Source organism: Stegostoma tigrinum, chromosome 5 (assembly GCF_030684315.1).
Source record: "Stegostoma tigrinum isolate sSteTig4 chromosome 5, sSteTig4.hap1, whole genome shotgun sequence".
Classification (NCBI taxonomy): Eukaryota; Metazoa; Chordata; class Chondrichthyes; order Orectolobiformes; family Stegostomatidae; genus Stegostoma; species Stegostoma tigrinum.
This window is the reverse complement of record NC_081358.1, coordinates 130,143,101-130,166,747: the sequence shown is the minus strand read 5'-3', so window position 1 is coordinate 130,166,747 and position 23,647 is coordinate 130,143,101. Positions and strand designations below refer to the sequence as shown.

Sequence of the window (23,647 nt, the reverse complement as noted above, 5' to 3'; positions counted from 1 at the left end):
GTCACAGGGAGTGAGGGAGGAGATGAGGATTTAGTTGGTAGGGTCACAGGGTGAGAGGGAGGAGATGAGGATTTAGTTGGATGCGTCACAGAGAGTGAGGAAGGAGATGAGGATTTAGTTGGATGGGTCACAGGGAGTGAGGGGGAGATGAGGATTTAGTTGGATGGGTCACTGGGAGTGAGGGGGAGATGAGGATTTAGTCGGATGCATCACAGGGAGTGAGGGAGGAGTTGAGGATTTAGTCGGATTCGTCACAGGGAGTGAGGGACGAGATGAGGATTTAGTTGGATGGGTCACAGGGAGTGAGGAAGGAGATGAGGATTTAGTGGGATGCGTCACAGGGAGTGAGGGAGGAGATGAGGATTTAGTTGGTCGGGTCACAGGGTGAGAGGGTGACATGAGGATTTAGTTGGTAGGGTCACAGGGAGTGAGGGGGAGATGAGGATTTAGTTGGATGAGTCACAGGGAGTGAGGGAGGAGATGAGGATTTAGTTGGATGCGTCACAGGGAGTGAGAAGGAGATGAGGATTTAGTTGGATGCGTCACCGGGAGTGAGGGGGAGATGAGGATTTAGTTGGATGCGTCACAGGGAGTGAGAAGGAGTTGAGGATTTAGTTGGATGCGTCACAGGGAGTGAGGGCCGATGAGGATTTAGTTGGATGCGTCACAGGGAGTGAGAGGGAGATGAGGATTTAGTTGGGCAGGTCACAGGGAGTGAGGGGGACATGAGGATTTAGTTGGATGCGTCACAGGGAGTGAGAGGGAGATGAGGATTTAGTTGGATGCGTCACAGGGAGTGAGAGGGACATGAGGATTTAGTTGGATGCGTTACAGGGAGTGAGGGAGGAGATGAGGATTTAGTCGGATGCGTCACAGGGAGTGAGGGACGAGATGAGGATTTAGTTGGATGTGTCAGAGGGAGTCGGGGGGAGATGAGGATTTAGTTGGGCAGGTCACAGGGAGTGAGGGAGGAGATGAAGATTTAGTTGGATGGGTCACAGGGAGTGAAGGACGAGATGAGGATTTAGTTGGTTGCGTCACAGGGAGTGAAGAAGGAGATGAGGATTTAGTTGGATGGGTCATAGGGAGTGAGGAAGGAGATGAGGATTTAGTGGGATGCGTCACAGGGAGTGAGGGAGGAGATGAGGATTTAGTTGGATGCGTCAAAGGGAGTGAGAGGGAGATGAGGATTTAGTTGGATGCGTCACAGGGAGTGAGGGAGGAGATGAGGATTTAGTTGGATGCGTCACAGGGAGTCGGGGGGAGATGAGGATTTAGTTGGATGCGTCACAGGGAGTGAGAGGGACATGAGGATTTAGTTGGATGCGTCACAGGGATTGAGGGGGAGATGAGGATTCAGTTGGATGCGTCACAGGGAGTGAGGGAGAAGATGAGGATTTAGTTGGATGCGTCACAGGGAGTGAGAAGGAGTTGAGGATTTAATTGGATGCGTCACAGGGAGTGAGGGGGCGATGAGGATTTAGTTGGATGCGTCACAGGGAGTGAGAGGGAGATGAGGATTTAGTTGGGCAGGTCACAGGGAGTGAGGGGGACATGAGGATTTAGTTGGATGCGTCACAGGGAGTGAGGGAGGAGATGAGGATTTAGTTGGATGCGTCACAGGGAGTGAGGGAGGAGATGAGGATTTAGTCGGATGCATCACAGGGAGTGAGAGGGAGATGAGGATTTAGTTGGATGCGTCACAGGGAGTGAGAGGGACATGAGGATTTAGTTGGATGCGTCACAGGGAGTGAGGGAGGAGATGAGGATTTAGTCGGATGCGTCACAGGGAGTGAGGGATGAGATGAGGATTTAGTTGGATGTGTCACAGGGAGTCGGGGGGAGATGAGGATTTAGTTGGGCAGGTCACAGGGAGTGAGGGAGGAGATGAGGATTTAGTTGGATGGGTCACAGGGAGTGAAGGACGAGATGAGGATTTAGTTGGATGCGTCACAGGGAGTGAGAGGGAGATGATGATTTAGTTGGATGCGTCACAGGGAGTTAAGGGGGAGATGAGAATTTATTTGGATGCGTCACAGGGAGTCGGGGAGGAGATGAGGATTTAGTTGGATGGGTCACAGGGAGTGAGGGAGGAGATGAGGATTTAGTTCGATGGGTCACTGGGAGTGAGGGGGAGATGAGGATTTAGTTGGATGGGTCACAGGGAGTGAGGGAGGAGATGAGGATTTAGTTGGATGGGTCACAGGGAGTGAAGGACGAGATGAGGATTTAGTTGGATGCGTCACAGGGAGTGGGGGAGGAGATGAGGATTTAGTTGGATGCGTCACAGGGAGTGAGGGAGGAGATGAGGATTTAGTTGGATGGGTCACAGGGAGTGAGGGAGGAGATGAGGATTTAATTGGATGCGTCACAGGGAGTGAAGGGGGAGATGGAGATTTAGGTGGATGCGTCACAGGGAGTGGGGGGGAGATGAGGATTTAGTTGGATGCATCAGAGTGAGTGAGGGAGGAGATGAGGATTTAGTTGGATGCGTCACAGGGAGTGAGGGGGAGATGAGGATTTAGTTGGATGCATCACAGGGAGTGAGGGAGGAGATGAGGATTTAGTTGGATGCGTCACAGGGAGTGAGGGAGGAGATGAGGGTTTAGTTGGATGCGTCACAGGGAGTGAGGGGAAGTTGAGGATTTAGTTGGATGCGTCACAGGGAGTGAGGCGGAGATGAGGATGTAGTTGGGCAGGTCACAGGGAGTGAGGGGGACGTGAGGATTTAGTTGGATGCGTCACAGGGAGTGAGGGAGGAGATGAGGATTTAGTCGGATGCGTCACAGGGAGTGAGGGACGAGATGAGGATTTAGTTGGGCTGGTCACAGGGAGTGAGGGAGGAGATGAGGATTTAGTTGGCTGTGTCACAGGGAGTGAGAAGGAGATGAGGATTTAGTTGGATGCGTCACAGGGAGTCGGGGGGGGAGATGAGGATTTAGTTGAATGCGTCACAGGGAGTGAGAGGGAGATGAGGATTTAGTTGGATGAGTCACAGCGAGTGAGGGAGGAGATGAGGATTCAGTTGGATGCGTCACAGGGAGTGAAGGGGGAGATGAGAATTTAGTTGGATGCGTCACAGGGAGTGAGAGGGAGATGAGGATTTAGTTGGATGCGTCACAGGGAGTGAGGAAGGAGATTAGGATTTAGTTGGATGCGTCACAGGGAGTGAGAGGGAAATGAGGATTTAGTTGGATGCGTCACAGGGAGTGAGGGAGGAGATGAGGATTTAGTTGGATGCGTCACAGGGAGTCTGGGGGAGATGAGGATTTAGTTGGATGCGTCACAGGGAGTGAGAGGGAGATGAGGATTTAGTTGGGCAGGTCACAGGGAGTGAGGGAGGAGATGAGGATTTAGTTGGATGCGTCACAGGGAGTGAGGGAGGAGATGAGGATTTAGTCGGATGCGTCACAGGGAGTGAGGAAGGAGATGTGGATTTAGTTGGATGCGTCACAGGGAGTGAGAGGGAGATGATGATTTAGTTGGATGCGTCACAGGGAGTGAAGGGGGAGATGAGGATTTAGTTGGATGGGTCACAGGGAGTGAAGGACGAGATGACGATTTAGTTGGATGCGTCACAGGGAGTGAAGGGGGAGATGAGAATTTAGTTGGATGCGTCACAGGGAGTGAGGGAGGAGATGAGGATTTAGTTGGATGCGTCACAGAGAGTGAGGGAGGAGTTCAGGATTTAGTCGGATTCGTCACAGGAAGTGAGGGACGAGATGAGGATTTAGTTGGATGGGTCACAGGGAGTGAGGAATGAGATGAGGATTTAGTTGGGCAGGTCACAGGGAGTGAGGGAGGAGATGAGGATTTAGTTGCTCGGGTCACAGGGTGAGAGGGAGGAGATGGGGATTTAGTTGGATGCGTCACAGAGAGTGAGGAAGGAGATGAGGATTTAGTTGGATGGGTCACAGGGAGTGAGGAGGAGATGAGGATTTAGTTGGATGGGTCACTGGGAGTGAGGGGGAGATGAGGATTTAGTCGGATGCATCACAGGGAGTGAGGGAGGAGTTGAGGATTTAGTCGGATTCGTCACAGGGAGTGAGGGACGAGATGAGGATTTAGTTGGATGTGTCACAGGGAGTGAGGAAGGAGTTGAGGATTTAGTGGAATGCGTCACAGGGAGTGAGGGAGGAGATGAGGATTTAGTTGGTAGGGTCACAGGGTGAGAGGGTGACATGAGGATTTAGTTGGTAGGGTCACAGGGAGTGAGGGGGAGATGAGGATTTAGTTGGATGCGTCACATGGAGTGAGGGAGGAGATGAGGATTTAGTTGGATGCGTCACAGGGAGTGAGAAGGAGATGAGGATTTAGTTGGATGCGTCACCGGGAGTGAGGGGGAGATGAGGATTTAGTTGGATGCGTCACAGGGAGTGAGAAGGAGTTGAGGATTTAGTTGGATGCGTCACAGGGAGTGAGGGCCGATGAGGATTTAGTTGGATGCGTCACAGGGAGTGAGAGGGAGATGAGGATTTAGTTGGGCAGGTCACGGGGAGTGAGGGGGACATGAGGATTTCGTTGGATGCATCACAGGGAGTGAGAGGGAGATGAGGATTTAGTTGGGCAGGTCACAGGGAGTGAGGGAGGAGATGAGGATTTAGTTGGATGCGTCACAGGGAGTGAGGGAGGAGATGAGGATTTAGTCGGATGCGTCACAGGGAGTGAGGAAGGAGATGAGGATTTAGTTGGATGCGTCACAGGGAGTGAGAGGGAGATGATGATTTAGTTGGATGCGTCACAGGGAGTGAAGGGGGAGATGAGGATTTAGTTGGATGCGTCACAGGGAGTGAGGGAGGAGATGAGGATTTAGTTGGATGCGTCACAGAGAGTGAGGAAGGAGATGAGGATTTAGTTGGATGGGTCACAGGGAGTGAGGGGGAGATGAGGATTTAGTTGGATGGGTCACTGGGAGTGAGGGGGAGATGAGGATTTAGTCGGATGCATCACAGGGAGTGAGGGAGGAGTTGAGGATTTAGTCGGATTCGTCACAGGGAGTGAGGGACGAGATGAGGATTTAGTTGGATGGGTCACAGGGAGTGAGGAAGGAGATGAGGATTTAGTGGGATGCGTCACAGGGTGAGAGGGAGGAGATGAGGATTTAGTTGGATGCGTCACAGAGAGTGAGGAAGGAGATGAGGATTTAGTTGGATGGGTCACAGGGAGTGAGGGGGAGATGAGGATTTAGTTGGATGGGTCACTGGGAGTGAGGGGGAGATGAGGATTTAGTCGGATGCATCACAGGGAGTGAGGGAGGAGTTGAGGATTTAGTCGGATTCGTCACAGGGAGTGAGGGACGAGATGAGGATTTAGTTGGATGGGTCACAGGGAGTGAGGAAGGAGATGAGGATATTTAGTGGGATGCGTCACAGGGAGTGAGGGAGGAGATGAGGATTTAGTTGGTATGGTCACAGGGAGTGAGAAGGAGATGAGGATTTAGTTGGATGCGTCACCGGGAGTGAGGGGGAGATGAGGATTTAGTTGGATGCGTCACAGGGAGTGAGCAGGAGTTGAGGATTTAGTTGGATGCGTCACAGGGAGTGAGGGCCGATGAGGATTTAGTTGGATGCGTCACAGGGAGTGAGAGGCAGATGAGGATTTAGTTGGGCAAATCACAGGGAGTGAGGGGGACATGAGGATTTAGTTGGATGCGTCACAGGGAGTGAGGGGGAGATGAGTATTTAGTTGGATGCGTCACAGGGAGTGAGAGGGACATGAGGATTTAGTTGGATGCGTTACAGGGAGTGAGGGAGGAGATGAGGATTTAGTCGGATGTGTCACAGGGAGTGAGGGACGAGATGAGGATTTAGTTGGATGTGTCAGAGGGAGTCGGGGGGAGATGAGGATTTAGTTGGGCAGGTCACAGGGAGTGAGGGAGGAGATGAAGATTTAGTTGGATGGGTCACAGGGAGTGAAGGACGAGATGAGGATTTAGTTGGATGCGTCACAGGGAGTGAAGAAGGAGATGAGGATTTAGTGGGATGCGTCACAGGGAGTGAGGGAGGAGATGAGGATTTAGTTGGTAGGGTCACAGTGTGAGAGGGGGACATGAGGATTTAGTTGGTAGGGTCACAGGGAGTGAGGGGGAGATGAGGATTTAGTTGGATGCGTCACAGGGAGTGAGGGAGGAGATGAGGATTTAGTTGGCTTTCATTAACAGGGGGATTGAGTTTAAGAGTCGTGAGATCTTGTTGCAGCTCTATAAAACTTTGGTTAGGCCGCACTTGGAATACTGCGTCCAGTTCTGGGCGCCCTTTTATAGGAAAGATGTGGATGCTTTGGAGAGGGTTCAGAGGAGGTTTACCAGGATGCTGCCTGGACTGGAGGGCTTATCTTATGAAGAGAGGTTGACTGAGCTCGGTCTCTTTTCATTGGAGAAAAGGAGGAGGAGAGGGGACCTAATTGAGGTATACAAGATAATGAGAGGCATAAATAGAGTTGATAGCCAGAGACTATTTCCCAGGGCAGAAATGGCTAGCACGAGGGGTCATAGTTTTAAGCTGGTTTGTGGAAAGTATAGAGGGGATGTCAGAGGCAGGTTCTTTACGCAGAGAGTTGTGAGAGCATGGAATGCATTGCCAGCAGCAGTTGTGGAAGCAAGGTCATTGGGGTCATTTAAGAGACTGCTGGACATGTATATGGCCACAGAAATTTGAGGGTGCATACATGAGGATCAATGGTCGGCACAACATTGTGGGCTGAAGGGCCTGTTCTGTGCTGTACTGTTCTATGTTCTATGTTCTATGTTCTATGTCAGAGGGAGTGAGGGAGGAGTTGAGGATTTAGTTGGATGCGTCAAAGGGAGTGAGAGGGAGATGAGGATTTAGTTGGATGCGTCACAGGGAGTGAGGGAGGAGATGAGGATTTAGTTGGATGCGTCACAGGGAGTCGGGGGGAGATGAGGATTTAGTTGGATGCGTCACAGGGAGTGAGAGGGACATGAGGATTTAGTTGGATGCGTCACAGGGATTGAGGGGGAGATGAGGATTCAGTTGGATGCGTCACAGGGAGTAAGGGAGAAGATGAGGATTTAGTTGGATGCGTCACAGGGAGTGAGAAGGAGTTGAGGATTTAGTTGGATGCGTCACAGGGAGTGAGGGGGCGATGAGGATTTAGTTGGATGCGTCACAGGGAGTGAGAGGGAGATGAGGATTTAGTTGGGCAGGTCACAGGGAGTGAGGGGGACATGAGGATTTAGTTGGATGCGTCACAGGGAGTGAGGGAGGAGATGAGGATTTAGTTGGATGCGTCACAGGGAGTGAGGGAGGAGATGAGGATTTAGTCGGATGCGTCACAGGGAGTGAGAGGGAGATGAGGATTTAGTTGGATGCGTCACAGGGAGTGAGAGGGACATGAGGATTTAGTTGGATGCGTCACAGGGAGTGAGGGAGGAGATGAGGATTTAGTCGGATGCGTCACAGGGAGTGAGGGATGAGATGAGGATTTAGTTGGATGTGTCACAGGGAGTCGGGGGGAGATGAGGATTTAGTTGGGCAGGTCACAGGGAGTGAGGGAGGAGATGAGGATTTATTTGGATGGGTCACAGGGAGTGAAGGACGAGATGAGGATTTAGTTGGATGCGTCACAGGGAGTGAGAGGGAGATGATGATTTAGTTGGATGCGTCACAGGGAGTTAAGGGGGAGATTAGAATTTATTTGGATGCGTCACAGGGAGTGGGGGAGGAGATGAGGATTTAGTTGGATGGGTCACAGGGAGTGAGGGAGGAGATGAGGATTTAGTTCGATGGGTCACTGGGAGTGAGGGGGAGATGAGGATTTAGTTGGATGGGTCACAGGGAGTGAGGGAGGAGATGAGGATTTAGTTGGATGGGTCACAGGGAGTGAAGGACGAGATGAGGATTTAGTTGGATGCGTCACAGGGAGTGGGGGAGGAGATGAGGATTTAGTTGGATGCGTCACAGGGAGTGAAGAAGGAGATGAGGATTTAGTTGGATGCGTCACAGGGAGTGAGGGAGGAGATGAGGATTTAGTTGGATGCGTCACAGGGAGTGAGGGAGGAGATGAGGATTTAGTCGGATGCGTCACAGGGAGTGAGGGACGAGATGAGGATTTAGTTGGATGGGTCACTGGGAGTGAGGGGAAGATGAGGATTTAGTTGGATGGGTCACTGGGAGTGAGGGGGAGATGAGGATTTAGTTGGATGCGTCACAGGGAGTGAGGGAGGAGATGAGGATTTAGTCGGATGCGTCACAGGGAGTGAGGGAGGAGATGAGGATTTAGTTGGATGCGTCACAGGGAGTGAGGAAGGAGATGAGGATTTAGTTGGATGCGTCACAGGGAGTGAGGGAGGAGATGAGGATTTAGTTGGATGCGTCACAGGGAGTGAGGGAGGAGATGGGGATTTAGTCGGATGGGTCACAGGGAGTGAGGGGGAGATGAGGATTTAGTTGGATGGGTCACTGGGAGTGAGGGGGAGATGAGGATTTAGTCGGATGCGTCACAGGGAGTGAGGGAGGAGATGAGGATTTAGTTGGATGGGTCACTGGGAGTGAGGGGGAGATGAGGATTTAGTCGGATGCGTCACAGGGAGTGAGGGAGGAGATGAGGATTTAGTTGGATGCGTCACAGGGAGTGAGGGAGGAGATGAGGATTTAGTCGGATGCGTCACACGGAGTGAGGGACGAGATGAGGATTTAGTTGGATGCGTCACAGGGAGTGAGGGAGGAGATGAGGATTTAGTCGGATGCGTCACAGGGAGTGAGGGACGAGATGAGGATTTAGTTGGATGCGTCACAGGGAGTGAGGGAGGAGATGAGGATTTAGTCGGATGCGTCACAGGGAGTGAGGGACGAGATGAGGATTTAGTTGGATGCGTCACAGGGAGTGAGGGGGAGATGAGGATTTAGTTGGTCGGGTCACAGGGTGAGAGGGGGACATGAGGATTTAGTTGGTAGGGTCACAGGGAGTGAGGGGGAGATGAGGATTTAGTTGCTCGGGTCACAGGGTGAGAGGGGGACATGAGGATTTAGTTGGTAGGGTCACAGGGAGTGAGGGGGAGATGAGGATTTAGTTGGTCGGGTCACAGGGTGAGAGGGGGACATGAGGATTTAGTTGGTAGGGTCACAGGGAGTGAGGGGGAGATGAGGGTTTAGTTGGTAGGGTCACAGGGTGAGAGGGGTAAGACTGGGATTTGATTTCTGTTGATGGAGCATTGACATTGATGGTGATGTGAGGTGTTTGTGTGTGGGGATAGTCGATGAACTCTGCGAGTGAGCACACATTGTCAGATCCTGGAAGGAATGGGGCAGCATTTTCCCTGTGAACAAGCCATGGTCAAAATCTGAAATAAAAAATGTGACCCTAAAGCGGGGCGTGTGTAAACATAAACATGGTGAATTCTCAGAAAGGTGTTTGGTTTTTGCTGATGTCCTTACCTGGCTCAGCCTACACACAGCTGCAGGCCCACAGTAATGTGGTTGATTCTGGGTCATGATTACTGCCTGGCCAGTGACACTCTCATCAGCGAATAGGTAGAGAAACATTTCACTCACCAGTCATTACATTTCTGTCGAATGGTCTGCCCTGGAGGGTACTTCTGACCATGATGGTAACAGGGGCAATCCTCCGCTTTAACACACAGCCCTGTCTCCAGGTAATAACCCAATGGGCACTCACAGCCACTGGCACATTCCTCTCGACAGTAACCTTCACTGGGGCTGCCCACAGTCTCACAGGTAGCAGGACAAGTGGAGACACAGTCCGAGTAAAGCATCCCATTGCTGCAAGTCTTCCCTGAAACAAACAGGACATGGTATCATAATAGATCATAGACCCCCTACGGCATGGAAACAGGCCCTTCGACCCAACAAGTCCACACTGACTCTCAGACCATCCCACCCAGACCCATCCCTCTTTAACCCACCTAACCTACACAGTCCTGAACACTATGGGCAAATTAGCATGGCCAATCCACCGAACCTGCAAATCTTTGGGCTGTGGGAGGAAACCGGAGCACCTGGAGGAAACACAGACACGGGAAGAATGTGCAAACTCCACACAGACAGTTGCCCGAGGTTGGAATCGAACCTGGGTCCCTAGCACTGTGAGGCGGCAGTGCTAACCACTGAGCCACAGTGACATGAAATCTCATCCGATAATCTCTGATCTCACACAAACGAACACTCTCTGCAAAAGTCCGCTCTCTTAAACAACACTGCCTACAGTGGGAGAGTACTCTATAGTGAGGTCACTACCTACACTGAGGAAACTGTTGCGAGCACACCCACCTGTACTCTGCAAACTCCCACTAACACACATTGCCCACAGTTTCTCTGTTTGTGTTAGCACACACTCTGTCATCTCGGTTCACACTGCATGGTCACGCACCCTCAGTGTTCACACAGTCCTATCACAGCTCTTGTTGCAATCACCAATCAGTGCCATCCTCTTGGCATTTACCAGCTCAAAATCCTGGAATTCCCTCCCTAATAGCGTTGTGGATCTATGTACAACATATAGGCTGAAATGGTTCAAGAAGGCAGCTCACCCCAACTTTCTCAAGGGGCAATTAGGGATGGGCAATAAATGCTGACCCCAGGCAGTGATGCTCATATTCCACAAGTGAATAAAAATGCTTACTGAGTAAGAGATATTCCTTACCACAGAAGTCAGGACTCCTCCACTTGATGAAGATGTGCTGTTCACCACATTCCCGGGAGTAACTGGTGAATGTCTCACAAACCATTCGGGATCGTTCCTCCTCACTCCCAGGGTAAGCACAGAATGCAAACAAACAAGCATCAAAGTAACTATCTGGCTTGATCTGGAAAAAGAGGGATACATCCTAGATTAGATTCAGAGTGGCACCTGGATTCAAGTGGGCGTGATAGCTAAATTGGTCTGGGAGTGGGAACTGGGTTAAAGTGGGAGTCAGATCTGCCCTATACTGAAAGGCTACATTACATCCTCTCTGCTGAGTCTTTGTGCAATCCTCACTATTTGCCTTCTGACTTATTTCTGGGTCTTTCAAGTCTGACTACAGTGCATTAATTTTCCTCATCCAAGTCATTAATATAGTTTGTAAATATTCCTGTTCCCAGCACTGATCCCTGTGGCACTCTACGCCTTCCTGAAAAAGTCTCCTTCATCCAATTCTCTGTTTGCTATTGGTTAGCCAATCCTCTATTGAGGCTAGTATACCACCCCTAACACTCTTATCTGATTAAGCAGCCCCATGGGTGACATCTTATCAAACACTTCCTGAAAATCCAAATGTATTATATCCACTGCGTCCCTTTACATTTCCTCATGTTACTTCTGTAAAGAATTCTAGTCAATCTGTAAGGAATGACTTTCCTTTCCTGAAACTGTGCTGACTCTGCGTCATCATTTTATATATTTGTGACTGCTCTGCTATTACGTCCTTTATAATGGACTCTAAATAGTTCCAACAACACATTAATATAACTGGCCTATGGCTACCAGTGTTTTTGTCTTCTCTTTCTCAAATAAACGTGTTAACTTGGCAGTTTTCCAAATCTCTGGGAATTTCCCTGAGTCTAATGATTCCTGAAAGATTATTTCCATTGTTTCCATTATCTCAGTAGCTACTTCCTTTAATGTCCTCAGATATATCCCAGTAGCTCCAGGGGACAATGCAATCTTTATTCCTGTTAGTTTCTGTGGCATTTTTTGTTTCTAGTGATAATGTTGTGCTTATTCCTTCTCATTTAACTCATATAAGTAATTAGTTAGTAATTTTGGAATGTAATTACTGTGATTGAGTGCAAAGTATTTATTCAACCCCTCTGTCATTTCCTGGTTCCCCATTATTATACCTGCAGACTTATTCTCTAAGGGCCCCACTTTCACTTTGGCATCTCTTTTTTTTGACATTTAAAGGAGCTCTTACTGAATTTTTCAAAATCAGAAGCTTTTGGCGCACTGTTCCTTCATCAGGTGAAGGTATGCCTTTCCTGACAAAGGAGCAATGCACTGAAAGCTTGTGATTTCAAATAAATCGGTTGGACAATAATCTGGTGTTGTGTGATTTCTGACTTTGTTAATCCTAGTCCCACACCAGCACCTCAATATCGCAATTTTTACACTTCTCATCAATGTTGAGCATCAATGTTTACTTTCTGCCTTTTTATTATTTTCTTGGTTGTATTTTATTGGTATTAGAAACTTTCCCAATCCTCTGGTTTATCACTAAGCTTTGCTTTAACGCCCCTGATTGACCATGGCTGGCTTACTCCCTTCGTAGAATCCTTTTTCCTCACTGGGATATTTGTTCATTGTCATCCATAAATATTTTTTTAATTGTCTGCCATTTTTCCTCAACAGCCTTTGTTGTTAAATTCCCTTCCCAATCCAGCCAGCTCTGTCCTCATTCCAATTTACAAAGAACAAAGAAAATTACAGCACAGGAACAGGCCCTTCGGTCCTCCAAGCCTGCGCCGATCGAGATCCTCTGTCTAAACCTGTCATCTATTTTCTAACGGTCTGTGTCCATTTGCTCCCTGCCCATCCATGTACATGTCCAGATACATCTTAAAAGACACTATTGCATCTGCGTCCACCACCTCCCACCACCCTCTGCGTAAAGAATTTTCCACACACATCTCCCATAAACTTTCCTCCTCTCACTTTGAACTCATGACCCCTAATAATTGAGTCCCCCACTCTGGGAAAAAGCTTTTTGCTATCCACCTTGTCTATACCCCTCATGATTTTGTAGACCTCAATCAGGTCCCCCCTCAATCTCTGTCTTTCTAATGAAAATAAATCAACCTCTCTTCATAGCTAGAGACCTCCATACCAGGCAACATCCTGGCAAACCTCCCCTGCACCCTCTCCAAAGCATCCACATCCTTTGGGTAATGTAGCGACCAGAACTGTACACAGTACTCTAAATGTGGCCGAACCAAAGTCTTATACAACTGTATCATGACCTGCCAACTCTTATACTCAATACCCCGTCCGATGAAGGAAAGCGTGCCGTATGCCTTCTTGACCACTCTATTGACCTACGTTGCCAACTTTAGGGAACAATGGACCTGAACACCCAGATCTCTCTGTTCATCAACTTTCCCCAGGACTTTTCCATTGACTGTACAGTTCGCCCTAGAATTAGATCTTCCAAAATGCATCACCTCGCATTTGCCCGGATTGAACTCCATCTGCCATTTCTCTGCCCAACTCTCCAATCTATCTATATTCTGCTGTAATCTCTGACAGTCCCCTTCACTATCTGCTCCTCCACCAATCTTAGTGTCATCTGCAAACTTGCTGATCAGACCACCTACACCTTCCTCCAAATCATTTACGTATATCACAAACAACAGTGGTCCCAGCACAGATCCCTGTGGAACACCACCGGTCACAGGTCTCCAATTTGAGAAACTCCCTTCCACTACAACTCTCTGTCTCCTGTTGCCCAGCCAGTTTTTTATCCATCTAGCTAGTACACCCTGGACCCCATGCAACTTCACTTTCTCCATCAGCCTACCATGGGGAAATCTTATCAACCACCTTACTGAAGTCCATGTTTATGACATCTACAGCACTTTCCTCATCTATCAACTTTGTCACGTCCTCAAAAAATTCTATCAAGTTGGTAAGACATGACCTTCCCTGCACAAAACCATGTTGCCTATCACTGATGAGCCCATTTTCTTCCAAATGGGAATAGATCTTATCCCTCAGTATCTTCTCCAGTAGCTTCCCTACCACTTACATCAGGCTCACCGGTCTATAATTACTTGGATTATCCTTGCTGCCCTTCTTAAACAAGGGGCCAACATTAGCAAGTCTCCAGTCCTCTGGGACCTCACCCGTGCTCAAGGATACTACAAAGATATCTGTTAAGGCCTCAGCTAATTCCTCTCTCTCTTCCCTCATAAACCTGGTATAGATCCCATCCAGACCTGGGGACTTGTCCACCTTAATGTCTTTTAGAATACCCAACACTTCCTCGTTCCTTATGCCGACTTGACCTAGAGTAAGCAAACATCTATCCCTAACCTCAACATCAGTCATGCCCCTCTCCTTGGTGAATACCGATGCAAAGTACTCGTTAAGAATGTCACCCATTTTCTCTGACTCAGTGCATAACTTTCCTTCTTTGTCCTTAAGTGGGCCAATCCTTTCTCTAGTTACCCTCTTGCTCTTTATATATGAATAAAAGGCTTTGGGATTTTCCTTAAGCATATTTGCCAGCAATATCTCATGTCCCCTCTTAGCCCTCTTAATTCCTCAGTTCAGATTCATCTATGTGGACGCAATGTGGATAGCAGAAAGCTTTTTCCCAGAGTTGGGGACTCAGTTACTAGGGGTCATGTGTTCAAAGTGAGAGGAGGAAAGTTTAAGGGAGATATGCGTGGAAAGTTCTTTACACAGAGGGTGGTGGGCGCCAGGAATGCTTTGCCAGCGGAGGTGGTAGAGGCAAACACGTTAGCATCTTTTAAGATATATTTGGACAGGTACATGGATGGGCAGGGAGCAAATGGACACAGACCGTTAGAAAATAGATGACAGGTTAGACAGAGGATCTTGATCAGCGCAGGCTTGAAGGGCCGAAGGGCCCGTTCCTGTGCTGTAGGTTTCTTTGTTTCTTTGTTTCCTACATTCCTGATATTCTTCCAAAGCTTCGTCTGTCTTCAGTCGCTTAGACGTCATGTATGCCTCCTTTTTCCTCTTGGCTAGTCTCACAATTTCACCTGTCATCCGTGGTTCCCTAATCTTGCCCTTTCTAGTCCTCATTTTCACAGGAATATGTCTCTCCTGCACTCTAATTGACCTCTCCTTAAAAGCCTCCCACATGTCAAATGTGGATTTACTCTCAAACAGCTGCTCCCAACCCACATTCCCCAGCTCCTGCTGAATTTTGCTATAGTTGGCCTTCCCTCAGTTCGGCAGTCTTCCTTTAGGACCACTCTCATCTTTGTCCATGAGTATTGTAAAACTTACAGAATTGTGATCACTGTTCCCAAAGTAATCCCCTACTGAAACTTCAACCCCTTAGCCGGGCTCATTCCCCAACACCAGGTCCAGTACGGCCCCTTCCTGAGTTGGACTATTCACATACTGCTCTAGAAAACCCTCCTGGATGCTTCTTACAAATTCTGCTTCACCTAAGCCCCTAACACTACGTGAATCCCAGTCAATGTTGGGAAAATTAAATCTCCCATCACCACCACCCCGTTGCTCCTACATCTTTCCATAATCTGTCTACATATTTGTACCTCTATCTCACGCTCGCTTTTGGGAAGTCTGTAGTACTGCCCCAACATTTTCACCGCACCCATCCTATTTCTGAGATCTGCCCATATTGCCTCACTGCTCGAGTTCTCCATATTGCTCTCCTTCAGCACAGCTGTGATATCTTCTTTGGCCAGTCATGCAGCTCCTCCACCCCTTTTACCTCCCACTCTATCCTGCCTGAAGCATCTATATCCTGGGATATTTAGTTGCCAGTCTTACCCTTCCCTCAACCAAGTTTCAGTAATTGCAATAGCATTATTCTTCCCAGGTACTAATCCAAGCCCTAAGTTCATCTGTCTGACCTACTACACTTCTCGCATTAAAACAAATGCACCTCAGACCACCTGTCCCTTTGTGTTCATCATCTGCTCCCCGACTACTATTCCCTTTAGTCACACTGACTCCATTATCTAGTTCCCTACAGGCTTTCATTTCTCCCTCTTTTCTGTCCAATATTTGGTTCCCATCCCCCTGCCACATTAGTTTAAACCCTCCCCCACAGCATTAGCAAAAGCACCCCCAAGGACATTGGTTCCAGTCCTGCCCAGGTGCAGACCGTCCAATTTGTAATAGTCCCACCTTCCCCAGAACCGGTTCCAATGTCCCAAAAATCTGAACCCCTCCCTCCTACACCATCTCTCAAGCCACGCATTCATCCTAGCTATTCTTTCATTTCTGCACTGACTAGCACGTGGCACTGGTAGCAATCCTGAGATTACTACCTCTGAGGTCCTACTTTTTAACTTGGCTCCTAACTCCCTAAATTCCGCTTGTAGGACCTCATCCCGTTTTCTGCCTGTATCGTTGGTGCCTATATGCACCGCGACAACTGGCTGTTCACCCTCCCCCTTCAGAATGTTCTGCAGCCGATCGGAGACATCCCTGACCCGTGCACCTGGGAGGCAACATACCATTCGGGAGTCTCGTTTTCGATGCTGAACCGCCTATCTACTCCCCTTACAATTGAATCCCCAATGACTATCGCCCTTCTACTCTTTTTCCCACCCTTCTGTACAGCAGAACCAGCCACGGTGCCATGAACCTGGCTACTGCTGCCTTCCCCTGGTGAGCCGTCTCCCCCAACAGTGTCCAAAACAGAATAGCTGTTTTGGAGGGAGATGGCCGCAGGGGACACCTGCACTGCCTTCCTGCTCCTCCTCTGCCTTTTGGTCACCCATTCCCTCTCTCCCTCAGTGATCCTAATCTGCGGTGTGGCTGATTTGCTGAACGTGCCATCCACGAACCCCTCAGCATCGCGTATGGTCCAAAGTGAGTCCATCCGCAGCTCCAGAGCCCTCCTGCGGTCTCACAAGAGCTGCAGCTAGACACACTTCCTGAGCATGTAGGAGTCAGGGACATCAGCCGTGTTCCTGAGCTCCCACATTGAGCAAGAGGAGCATAGCATGAGTCTGAGATCTCCTGCCATTGTGAGTGTTAAACTTAACTTAGATAAATGAAAAAAAAAGAACAAAAGAAGTTTTTGTCAATCACACGATATAAAAAAACATGAAATAGAAAATGTAATAATCCTTATTTAAATTTAGCATTGTTGTTTCTGACCCATCTCCCTCCCTCTCAGTTAGAATGTTAAATTTGGCCATGTTATGGTCATTGTTTCCATGGGGATCCTTTATTCTTGCATCATTTATTAAACCTGCCTCAACGCACATGACCAGATCCAAAACAGCATGATCCTGTTTGGATTCACCATATAATGTTCTTGGAAACAGTTCTGAACGTATTCAACGAAGACTGCCTCATGGCTTGTCCTGCCAACCTGGTTTATCCCAATCTGCAAAATTAAACTCACACATATTAAATATGTTACCTTTGTTACATGCTGTCATTTTCTCCCGGTTTACCCTCTGTCCCACTGTGTAGCTGCTGGTAGGAACCCTCCAGAGCTCTCCCGCCACTATCACTCGGACAGAGGAAACAAGACCAGAAAGAGGCCATTCAGCCTCTCAAGTCTGCTCCACTATTCTACAAGATTGTGAATGATCTGCCCCAGGCCTCTTCCCCCTTCCGTGCCAGCTCATCATAGCCCTCAAATCCCCAAATTTTCAAACAGCGATCAACCTTGTCTTTAAATATTTTCAGTGATCTAACCTTCACAGCTCTCTGGGGTAGAGAATTCCAGACTTCATTATCCTCTGGGAGAAGAAATTCCTTCACAATTCAGTTTAAATCAATGTTCCCTTATTCTGCAACCAAGTCCCCCAGTTTGAAATTTCCCATCTACAGTGTCAACCCCTCTCAGAATCTTAAATAAAAACGGAAAGAACGGTGGATGCTGTAAATCAGGAACAAAAACAGAAATTGCTGGAAAAGCTCAGTAGGTCTGGCAGCATCTGTGAAGAAAAAAATCAGAGTTAACGTTTCAGGTCCAGTGACCCTTCGTCAGAACTGATGGTGGCTGGGAAAACATTTGTTTAAATGCAGAAAATTTGGAGGGGTATGGAGTAGGGAGTCAATGATAGGATAAAGGATAGAGCCCAAAGAGAGAGACAGTTGGACAGACAAAGGAGTTGCTAACGATCAGGCTGGGAGGGTGAATAGTTGTAAATGGGGACTGTTAGTGATTAACAACAGGGGGTGTGTAGGGGCAGGCTATGGGGTAAAAAGGCCTGGTGTGTGGGGTAGGGGGCTGGGCATAGGAGAGTTTAGGCCCTAAAAGTATTGAACTCGATGTTGAGTCTGAAGGGCTGCAGGGTCCCCAGGGGGCAAGCACAAGTTTGTCTTTTGATTCTTCCTAACAAAGTGCATGACCTCACACTTTCTTACATTAAACTCCATCTGCCAAGTTTTGTCCACTCACTCAAACTATCGATATCACCTGTAGATTCCTTATGTTGTTGTGACAACATGTTCCGTCGCCTATTTTTGTGTCATCAGTAAATTGGGACACATGTTATTCATCCCCCTCCTCAGTCATTAAACTTGAAGGTAAATAAGTGAGGCTGGAGGACTCCCTGAAAACATTGATCTTTAGCCCAATACCATGAGCTCCTGGCCTGCACAATAACCTCGCTGAATGTCTTCTGCAAATCCAAATACATCCATTTACGGGTTTCCCTTAAACAGCTCTGCTCATCATAACCTCAAAGAGGTCTCTCACAAAGTTTTTAAACAGGGTTTTCCCTTTTCACAAAACCATGGAGACTGTGTTTGATTATATTAAACTTTTCTCAAAGTCCTGCTTTCTCTGCTTTAATAATGGGCTCCAGCATTTTACCCAATGGCAGATTTCGTTGTGCTAATTGTCCTGTTGTTTCCTGCTTTCTGTCTCCCTCTCTTCTTGAACAAAGCCAAGTGTTTTCCAATCTGGTGGAAACCTCTCAGAATACATTGAGTTCTGGAATATTTTGACTAATGTTTCCATTATCTCTGCAGCCATTTCCTCAGATGTAGGTCATCAAGTACTGGTGACTTCTCTGAATTTACTTGCATTATTTTGTCCCTCAGGATAGACACTGTTCAGAGATCTCTTCTCCCTTTAGCGTCTCCCTCATGTGTTATCTTTGGGATGTTTATAGTATCCTCTGGTGCTAAGAGAAAGAAGCAAAGGTGTTCTTATGACAGGAGTCAGGTAGAAAATACAAATGAGAATCAACAGGAAAACCAAACAGATAAGCTGCAGAGCTGGGCTGAGAGGTGGCGAATGGAGTTTAATGCAGACAAGTGTGAGGTGATGCACTTTGGTAGGAGTAACTGGAAGACAAAGTACTGGGCTAATGGTAAGATTCTTAGTAGTGTAGATGAGCAGAGAGATCTCGGTGTCCATGTATACAGATCCTTGAAAGTTGCCACCCAGGTTGACAGGGCTGTTAAGAAGGCATACAGTGTTTTAGCTTTTATTAATAGAGGGATCGAGTTCCGGAACCAAGAGGTTATGGTGAAGCTGTACAAAACTCTGGTGCGGCTGCACTTGGAGTATTGCGTACAGTTCTGGTCACCACATTATAAGAAGGATGTGGAAGCTTTGGAAAGGGTGCAGAGGAGATTTACTAGGATGTTGCCTGGTATGGAGGGAAGGTCTTACAAGGAAAGGCTGAGGGACTTGATGCTGTTTTCATTAGAGAGAAGAAGGTTGAGAGATGACTTAATTGAAACATATAAAATAATCAGAGGGTTAGATAGGGTGGATAGGGAGAGCCTTTTTCCTAGGATGGTGACGGCGAGCACGAGGGGGCACAGCTTTAAATTGAGGGGTGAAAGATATAGGACAGATGTCGGAGGTAGTTTCTTTACTCAGAGAGTAGTAAGGGAATGGAACGTTTTGCCTGCAACGGTAGTAGATTCGCCAACTCTAGGTACATTTAAGTCATCATTGGACAAGCACATGGACGTACATGGAATAGTGTAGGTTAGATGGGCTTGAGATTGGTATGACAGGTCGGCACAACATCGAGGGCCGAAGGGCCTGTACTGTGCTGTAATGTTCTATGTTCTATGTTCAAAGGCGTGGGGGGAGGTGATAAACTAAATAACAGAAACTAAGAGGGATCATGAGAAAAGGTTGAAAGTTAAAATAAAGAAGAATCCAAAAGTATTTCATGGGTATTTAAACAGTCAGAGAGTGGTACACAGATGAGTGGGGCTGGTCAGTGAGCAAGAGAGGGATTTACAGACATTTCCTGACACCACAGTGGATGTGAGTGATTCCTTATGAATGTGCATTAACAGACTTGGGCTTGAACAGGGAGGAGAGGGAGAAACATTGCTGCTGTTTCCAGTGCCTCAGTTAATGTGATGTGGCTGCCTGTTCTTGATCATTTCTCTGAATGATCTTCCCTGGAAACAAATTGCAAAAGTTAAGATTGTGTTGAACAAACTGAGGCTCAGTCTGGGATCTGAGCTGGTCAGTCCTACCCGTCACCTGGAAACATAACAACCTCCCACCCGATCTCTCTCTCTCTCTCTCTCTCTCTCTCTCTCTCCATCTTTCCATCTCTTTCTTCATTTCCCAGTAGCTGCGATATGTTTCTTCCTGTCTCCATTCGGAGAGTGGGGGTGGGGAGCCTGTGGAATTCTTCACTGTAGAAAGTGGTTGAGGCCAAAACATTGAGTGTTTTCAAGGGGTTAGGTACAGTTCTCAGGGTTTAAAGAATCAAGTGGTATGGGGGAGAAAGGAGGTTGAGAGGACTGAGTTAGATGATCATCTATTATCATATTGAATGATGGAGCCGGGCTGATGGGCTCATTGGCCTACTCCTCTTCCTATCTTCGTGATTCTATGTTTCCCAGTTGAAGCATAATGTGCTCGGCGGATTGAAGTCACCTCCCCTCGATCTGCCCACGACTGATGTGAAAGACAGATTGCTAAATTCTGGGTGAGGGGAGTTAGGGACCCTCTCTCCACCAGCCTCCTGCACAGCAAGTATGGGCAGGGCACAGCTGTGGGACTGGGTCTCTGTGGCTGGTTAACAGATTGCAGGTTCGGAACAAGTTACCGAATGGATTACCTGTGTGTGACACTGACTGAACGGTGAGGAGAGAAGGCGGCTGCAGACCGACTCAGCTGATCGCTGCATGTGAGAATCCTGGGTACGACAACCTGAACTCAACTGCGAGGCTTCCGCACAGCTCTGACAAAAACAAAACACACACAACAAACAGAAAAATGACACAGGCAATGCCTTGACCTCCCAGTTCCTGGCCTAGACCCTGCTCCCAGGACCCCTGAACCCCAGACCCACATTCTCCACAAAACGGTACCACCCGATATCTCCCACTGATCAGCATCTGTGCCCAACAACCCTGAAGGCTTCCAGTCAAACAGTGAGTCTCTGACGTCCTGCCTCCCAGAAATACCAGGTCACCAAGCGAGTGTGAGAAAACTTAAGCCTATTGTGTAAAGGTCGGGTCTGCTTATGTTCCTGTCTTTTTGCTCCTGGACTGCAAAGAGGAAAAGGAAGGTTTCAAAAACTTGTGGAAGGATTGCTCCACGTAACTCTTCACTTTGTGTGTATGTGACTGTGTGTGTTTGTGTGTTCACGTGTGTGTGCACGTGCACGAGTGAGGGTGTATGTGCACAAGTGTGTGCATGCGTGAGAGTGTGTGTACATGAGTGTGTGTGAGTGCACAGGCGTGTGTGCACGTCATTGAAAGTGTGCCTGAGAGGTTGTGTGTCCCAAAGCCCAGCACAGCTCAAGCAGCAAATCCTGGAACAGCATGTGGGCTGAGTGACCCAGCTCAGCATGGGGAAAATTTCCGGAATCAGTGTGCGGGAATATTCCGGGATCAGTCTGCAGGGAAACATTCCGGGATCAGTGTGTGGGGAAACATTCCGGGTTCGGTGTGTGGGGAAACAGTCTGGAATCGTTGTGTGGGGATACATTCCAGGAGAAGTGTGTGGGAAACTGGATTGGAGGTGGTACTCCTGGAACTCCCCTTGGAGCAGCCGAGGGCCAGTGTTGAGTGGACTGGAGGCTTGGAGTCGAGCAGGAATGGCTGTGTTTGTGTGTGGGTCTGTGTGTGCATGCGCATGTGTGTGTACGTAGTATGCAAGTGTGTGTGTGTGTGACTGTGTGTGTGTGAGAGTGTGTATGTGTGTGTGTGACTGTGTGTGTGTGAGAGTGTGTATGTGTGCGTGAGACTGTGTGTGTGTGTGTGTGTGTGTGCGCGCGCGCGCGCGTGCGTGCGTGCGTGCGTGCGTGCGTGCGTGTGTGTGTGTGTGTGTGTGTGTGAATTGAGTGTGTGTGTGAGTGAGTGTGTGTGTGTGTGTTTAGTGGGGGCCAGGAAGGGCTGAGAGTTGTAATTTGTGGGGTTACACAGTGATGGTTAATAATTGTTTAGATACAGCTAGAAGTTATTTATTTGTAATAAGTAGTCATTCTGGACGGGCACTGGATAACCAATGGGTGTGTCTGACAGGGAAATCTGGAGAATTTATCGTACTTTTTAAATCTTTTGATATTTTGCTGACTCTGTGGAGAGTGGATTTTCATTTCCAGTGGTCTATCCCAGCGAAGGGTAATAACTTTGGAATTCTTGGATTCTACGAGACAGAAAGCGGGGAGCAGGAATAAACAGGCCATTCTCTGATGGCAGGCTGTTACTAGTGGGGTACAGCAAAGCTCAGCACAAGTGGGATGTTGCTCAGAGAGTTGGCACACACTCAGTGGGCTGAGTGGCCTCTCGTTACACTGTAGGGGTTTTAGGATTTTGTGAGTACAAGGGGATTGGGCAAGTCTGAGGGAATGGACGCGAGTGTAAATAAATGGGAAGTTATAGGCTGTGGTACTGATACAGAGAGGCAGCAGATTTCTAACATGGGAAGGGCTGGTGTCCATGACCCAGTCAACATGACCAATCAGAGCCAGTAACCAGCTCGGAAGGTCAAAGGTGTCATTGCCAGGCGTTGGAGTCCAGGAGAAACGTACAGCACGTGGGTGAGAGCTCCTCAGGAGTGTGCGTACAGTTCTGGTCTCCTTATCTCCCATTGAGAGAGTGTGAAGGAGGGTCACCACATTAGTCCCTGGGACAGGGGGGTTGTTTAATGTGGAGGGATTGAGCGAAGTGGGCCAGTATTTCCCAGAGTTTCAGAGAGTGAGAACTGATCACATTGTAACATTATAAAATTCTCCGGGGTTGTGGTGGCAGGGTGGATGGGGAGAGGATGTTTGTCCCTGGGCTGGGACTCTAGAACCAGGGGTAGGGTCACAGGAGGAGGGGCAGGATGTGGCAGATGCAGGCACCGATACAATTTTTGGAAGATTTTTGGAGAGGTGCCTGGATAAGAGATGTTTGGAGGGATATGGGCCAAGTGCAGGTGAGTGAGACTCGTTTCATTTGGGAGCAATAGCAGTGTGGACTGGTTGGATCAAAGGGTCAGCTTCCATGCTGTATGACCCTGTCACAGCCCTGACTGCTGACCTCCCACTCTGACACCTCAATCCCCTGACCCCGACACCCGGCTTCCCCACCCCTCAAACTGCCACTTGTGGTGACTGGGCGGTTGCTGTGTGCCCAGGGTCAGTCAGTAACAGATCTTTTACCTCAGCTTCAGGCAGAGAAACACGCCAGGAATTACCAAAAGCAGCAGAGATCTGTGTAATAGAGCCAGTGATGGTGGTGAAATCATCTGTGAAGTAAAAAGAGAGACATCACCAAAACAACATTCATCTCACCCTATATAATACAGACATAGGGACACAGAACCAGGAGTAGGCCATTCAGCTCCTCGAGCCTGTTCTAACATTCATCGAGATCATGGCTGATCTGTGGCCGAACTCCACAAACATGCCGTTGGCCCATATTCTTTCATACCTTCGTTTAACAAAAAAAAATCGATCTTGGATTTAAAATTAACAACTAATCCAAAATAATCCTATGCTGTTTGTGGACGAGAGTCCCAAACCCCTCCTACCCTTGTGTGTAGGAGTGTTTCCTAACGTCACTCCTAAGAGCAGCACAGTGG

General features: G+C 48.3%; 1 protein-coding gene across 1 annotated transcript in view; it reads right to left on the bottom strand.

Moving 5' to 3' along the window:
• The window catches only part of sspo (SCO-spondin), a 517,250-nt gene that overhangs the window by 449,262 nt on the left and 44,341 nt on the right, over positions 1 to 23,647 (bottom strand). Inside the window, exons 9-12 of the mRNA XM_059646360.1 lie at positions 23,226 to 23,311; positions 20,691 to 20,813; positions 10,621 to 10,783; positions 9,513 to 9,753 (exon numbers count right to left, since the gene is read on the bottom strand). Of these exons, the coding sequence (XP_059502343.1) occupies positions 9,513 to 9,753; positions 10,621 to 10,783; positions 20,691 to 20,813; positions 23,226 to 23,311 (613 nt within the window). The remainder of the gene's footprint in view (positions 1 to 9,512; positions 9,754 to 10,620; positions 10,784 to 20,690; positions 20,814 to 23,225; positions 23,312 to 23,647) is intronic.